At 38.0% G+C, this 5,492-nt stretch overlaps 1 protein-coding gene across 2 annotated transcripts; it reads left to right on the forward strand.

Moving 5' to 3' along the window:
* Nucleotides 1-2,462: 2,462 nt before the first annotated feature.
* Nucleotides 2,463-4,092, forward strand: LOC113238864. 2 transcript variants are annotated; one of them, XM_026475719.1, is made up of 3 exons: nucleotides 2,463-2,706; nucleotides 3,382-3,510; nucleotides 3,633-4,092. In XM_026475719.1, the coding sequence occupies exons 1-3, from the start codon at nucleotides 2,631-2,633 to the stop codon at nucleotides 3,722-3,724; spliced, it is 297 nt and encodes a 98-aa protein (XP_026331504.1). In that variant the 5' UTR covers nucleotides 2,463-2,630; the 3' UTR covers nucleotides 3,725-4,092. The 2 variants fall into 2 exon arrangements, with proteins under 2 accessions (XP_026331504.1, XP_026331494.1); XM_026475709.1 differs by having other exon boundaries at nucleotides 2,465-2,706; nucleotides 3,382-3,543; nucleotides 3,633-4,088.
* Nucleotides 4,093-5,492: the final 1,400 nt, after the last annotated feature.

Raw genomic sequence — 5,492 nt, forward strand, 5'->3', positions numbered from 1 at the left:
TGAAGATTCATTTTTATAGATAGCGCCTAATTTAGGAGCAATTATTTTAATGGTTGATTTTGCTATTTCTTCAATTCAAGGCGTTTTCCGCTTCCGAGAACCGATTTTTATTATTTCCAGTATCAAGTCCTGTATAGTGGCGAACTAGGGGATATTTCAATAAAACTTAGCAAATAGACGTAATTCCACGTACTTTTGAGGTCAGTTTTTTTTAGTACTCTGTACTGAGATTATATTCCTCGTATTAATGTTATGTCTGTCACTATTTTTCGTAAAGAAATTACTATTCCTCTTAACATAAATTACATTTTCATAAATGTACTGAGAGGCTAGTGTAAGAGTGTTAATTTCCTTAAACTCAAGCTATGGAGTCACAGCTCCAGTGACTCCATGGGGGATGCGCCGTAGGTAGTTACAGACCTCCGCCAGGACATGGTAAGGCTGCTGGTGAAATTACTGGCACATGAGACTTGATAACTTATGTCTCAAAGGTAACCTTTACGATTTAAAGCTCTGAGTGGCACTGCAACTGTTATGGACAGGAGTGTAACACACCATCATTCGCACAACTACTTGTTCGTCTGTCACTTAATTGTATAAAAATAAAGTTTGAAACAAACACACAACATTAAAAGGTTCCCATACATGTTTATGTTTCTAGGTTGTTCACAGTTGTTGCTGTGCGCACATCTACCAGGGGATTGAGCCGGTCCTACTTGTTCAATATATTTTACACGAAGAATAAAAATAGTCGGGAGAGGCACCAAGCCGTTCAATTTGTACGGTTACGGTTTTTAACGGCATTTTAAACATTACAATGTAGTACCACAAACAAATGATAAATGTTAACAACAGTTTAAAATATTGTTGTACAAAGGCGAGTTTACAGAGAATAACCCAGGAATAACTAAGAGGAAATGTGGTTCCTGGGGTACTCAATTATTGCACAGATAGATTACTCAGATTCCCAGAAATCCAGAAATGAATAGTACCATAGACAAATAATATTCGCGTTTTACGCATAGACAACCCTTAGATACTTAAATAAATGTTCTAGGCTAGACCTATTTGTCATATTTTGTGTTGTCGCGTCTGAGATTAGATTTCTTTTTTTTTCTGTCCTCTAAGGATTAGATAAATAAAGAGGAAACGAAACAGAAGTCTTGCTACAAATTAACTATTTATTAAGATTAACACCAAAGGAACAATGTGCTCGCGGTTATGCTGTAAGTTTTTGCTTTGTTCCTTAGTTTTTAACTTTGGTCACAGCAATTGCTGCGTTAGGAGAGCCGTCCATTTGATGACCAATTTAAGAAACTAATCTTCGTAATTTTGTTGTTATTCGGGTATTCACGGGGAATGGGTGCGATTGTATGACGTTATTGGCTGTCCACATTCTAGCTCAATTCAAACTGTCACAGTCTGCGCCGACAAGTCCAATCTCGCCGCCGTCCCAGATCGAAGCGGCAACCACCGCCGATGTAGTTCAACGGAGCTCAAGTTGAGGCCATGAGACGAGTCAGGACCCAAGATATTGAATAGAAACACAGTTCGATAATCATTTTTTTAAGATCACTTCGACCTCTTTTATTACGTTATGGGGTACTGGTAGTGGCGACTATAATAATAATAATAATAATAATAATAACGCACACACTCAACATAGCCCCGCACTAGGGAAACCCTGTGTCGCGGGTGCCATGGACACACACATAGACAACCACAAATTACACCCAAACTCACGAGAGAAATAAATGTAGGCCGTACAAATATTTCTCCCGGCCCGGGAATCGAACCCGGGGATCTCTGCGTGGCAGTCCGGTATGGTAACCGTTCGGCCACGGAGGCAGTTACTCTACCAGAGGACTGCCAGTGGAAGTACTAAAGGGAAAGGGAACTTTTCAGAATTGGTTCTGGTTGTGTTGTTCATTTGGTGGAGTTATTAGAGAAGATTGCGTTTCTCTAGTAATGAACAGGCGACATGTTTTTTTTTAAGTCCAAGTCGTTGGCGAGTTTTTTGGAAACATAAGTAGTTCAAAATTGTCGGTTTTCAGTGAAGGAAACCTTGAAGGGGAAGGAAGCCTGCACGTCGAAGAACCTTCGTCGGATTTTGGCCGATGTGGTGCACTATAGTCGGAGTAAACCGGTGTTTTTCAGTAAAATTTGTGAAAATTTCTTATAAATAAAGTAGGCATTCACCTATTTAGGTAGGTCAATGAAAGTAGATATAAAAAAGTTTTATCCAAATTTTGTGACTTGTAGTACTTCAGCAAGAAATTAAATATTTATTCAACAGTGGTCTTATATTTTTATAATGATATGGTCGCCCCCGGTTAGAAACTCCTTATAAGAAAACTCATACATCTTAATATGACAAGTTTTGACAAGTGACGTTGTGCAACATTATTTTGTGATTCTATTTGGCAAAGTTTTTTTCGGTAATTTAAAGCAAAATTTCTGTAAAAGTGTGTACGTAATTTTATTTATCCCATTAAATCTGTGCGAATGTAATGTTCCTTTAAAATTATTTAGAAGATTAACCGTTGGAGTCGAAGCGTTGACAAAATTGTTGAAGTGAAATTCCATTCTAGTGCAGGCGGACTGAAAACTTATTTTGAGCTCGGACACAAATGGAGCATTCGTTTAATAAATTGGAATTGGCACAGAAGAACAATGTCGAAAATTTGATGAAATGGTTTACAGACGGTGAGCTACAATAATTTCACTGCTGGGCGTAGATTTCTCTAAAAAATTGGTTAAACTGCTACTACCAATGTACATAGATTTGTAACGTTGGTGATCGCAATGAAGCTGCATCTCATACACAGGGACCACATCCATGACTGGCGTTGCAGCGCACAACGCTGCCCTATCGTAGGAGCGCGCATATTATGTAATATCATAACGTTGCTATCATACCGATAATTATTATCTGATCTCGCAGGAGACGCCAGTCAAAGAAATAAATCGTTTGGATTCGTTCGGTCGTCAGTTTCAAACTGTATATATATCATTGAACATTTATTTTTGTGTTCTTTCTCCTGGTCCTTTTTTTCTACCCCGAAAACAACTTCATTTTAAATAGACTTCATGACGGGAAGGAAGGCCTGTGTTTCCCACAGTGTCTGTACGTGCGCAATTTTTTCAAATATTACCAGTGTTTATGGTTCTTTCACTGAATTAATTGGCATGTGTTTTAGAAAAAATTGGTTTATAACAAATGAAAACAATAATTCTTCTTATTATAAAGTTAAGGACAAGCGCACTATCTTTCACAATCGTTTTTAACATCAGGGCGCGTCATTTCCTTGTTCTCCAAGCCCCAGTAAACTGGTGGCTGCCGTACTTCAGTCTTTTGCTCAACCTTTTGAAAATGTTTAGCCAATATAATAACAAGCACCGACGACGAAGACCGAGTCAAGACGTACTTCCTGGAGACTGGAGACAACCCGCAGAACGTCAGCTGGAGCGCTTTTAACCAGGTGCTGGTCAAGATCGCCAACGACCAGGGCAAGAATTATCATTATCTTATAAAATTTTTAGGTGGGTTGTCTATTTTGGACGCCGAGTAAATATTAAATGTTACCGAAACGAATACTTCAGGGATTCTTTGTTTGCAACGATCTTTTCAGGCTTCGACCTCCTGAAGAGGGCCATCATGTCGGCGGTGGGGCACTCCATGAAGAGCCGTTCCGTGCGGCAAGGCGCCGACCACAAATTTTAGCGCCCTGTGGATGTCTTGGTGTTATTGTACGCAATAAACAGTATAGAATATTTGTACGTTTACATCTGTTGGTTTCATGCATTGTGTAAATATAGGCAGTTGCAACTGCCCCTTGAGTGGGTAACTGCACGTGCTGCTCGCCACCCTGAACACTAACTTAGTACGGGGGTGGGTCGCTGGCGCTGATGTTTCCTATAATTTTGTTTTATTTTCCCTGTTACATATAAATTGCTGTAACGTTGAAGGAACACATCGTGAGGACAACTGTAGCAGAAGATCAACACAAGCGTATAACGGAACACGCGTTGGAATTCTCACTAATCACCACTGGCGACAAATGGAAAAAAAACCCATGTTACTTACCAGATGGTGACAAATGGCATAAAAAGATAATAATAAAAATATACAAAAAATAATAATAATATTAATCTCCATTTAGAACAAACAATTTAAAAAAAGAAAAAATATATATTACTAAATACATAAAAGCCGAAAAGGCTAGCCAGCTCAGCTTAATGCTGGGCAGAGCTACAACGCTGATTTTCTGCTGGAGCCTGAGAAGAGGTAAGATGGCTATGCCTATTTGACAAACACTAAAAAGAATAACAAGTTGATCCGTAACCTAAACATTTAAAATAACAATACCCAATTTAGAATAACATGAGTCATAATAATAATAAAATAAATTAACAAGTAGCTTCATTAATTGACGCCGTTCATTTGGCCCGTTCGCGGAAACTCTTTAATTCTTTTGCGAAAGCCAGATAAAGAAGCCACATCGCGAATAGGAGGAGGCAAATCGTTCCAGATTTTCGCCGCGGCCGGCGTACCTAAAACTCCCTTGAAATGTGCAGTTCTGTGGACTGGACAGTTAGCCGACAAAGACGTAATTGGGAAGACCATAATTAAACTTTTATATAGGTAAAACGGTTTTTTATGTTCTATTATATCTAAGAGTAGAGCGGCAAAATGTATATACCGACGTGGAGACATATTTAATAGTTTATTTTTATTTATAAATGGTGATGGTGACTTCTAGGATGTATTGGGTATTTTTTATAACGAAATCTTAGACATGCATTTTGAACTCGCTGTATTAACGCTGTAGTTTTACACAGCACACGAGAACTATAAACTGTATCTGCATAGTTAAATTTAGACAAAATCAAGGATTCCACCAATGTCAACCGTAAATTACTGTTTGTTTATTGCCGCTATCGAAAGAGAATAAAATAAAATTCAGAGTTTAACTGTTGTTTTATATTTACAGTGTCCAGACTTTCTGAATAATTGTCGATGGCGGCAATAATTAAACATTAATTGGGATTTTTTATTCCATTTGTTTTTTTTACCATAACTACTGGGATATCTTAAACTCCATTTGTCGCCAGTGGTAACAACATCCTTTTATCCCATTTTGTCACCAGCTGGTAACATATGGGATTTTTTTCCCATGTTGCCAGTGGGAACAAAGCCAGCGATGACAACTGAGGATAAGCCGTTGTAATCAGTACGAGCATATTATTGTCGGCACTGGATTGCATTTACCGAATACATATGGCCGAAACAATTAATTGGAATCCTGTGGCCGGTAGTGGTGGATGTAAATTCGTTATGCTGTTCAATTTAGTCATGCAAGGTCCTAGATTTGTAACATGGCCGTATAGATTGTAAAAATTCGTTTTGACCTAAACATCAAAATCCCAAATGTGTAATTTGTAATAAAAATATAAATCAATGTTTCATTTATTCTTGTAATAATTTTTTA

Source organism: Hyposmocoma kahamanoa, unplaced genomic scaffold, assembly GCF_003589595.1.
Source record: "Hyposmocoma kahamanoa isolate Upper Pololo Valley unplaced genomic scaffold, ASM358959v1 109, whole genome shotgun sequence".
In the NCBI taxonomy this organism is placed as follows: Eukaryota; Metazoa; Arthropoda; class Insecta; order Lepidoptera; family Cosmopterigidae; genus Hyposmocoma; species Hyposmocoma kahamanoa.

What these genes read in the sequence shown, in the direction of transcription:
- LOC113238864 (XM_026475709.1), top strand. Translation starts at nt 2,631, where the DNA reads ATGGAGCATTCGTTTAATAAATTGGAATTGGCACAGAAGAACAATGTC. An exon ending in GATGAAATGGTTTACAGACG is followed by an intron (nt 2,707 to 3,381) that starts GTGAGCTACAAT and finishes GAAAATGTTTAG; the next exon opens with CCAATATAATAACAAGCACC. An exon ending in TTATCTTATAAAATTTTTAG is followed by an intron (nt 3,544 to 3,632) that starts GTGGGTTGTCTA and finishes CGATCTTTTCAG; the next exon opens with GCTTCGACCTCCTGAAGAGG.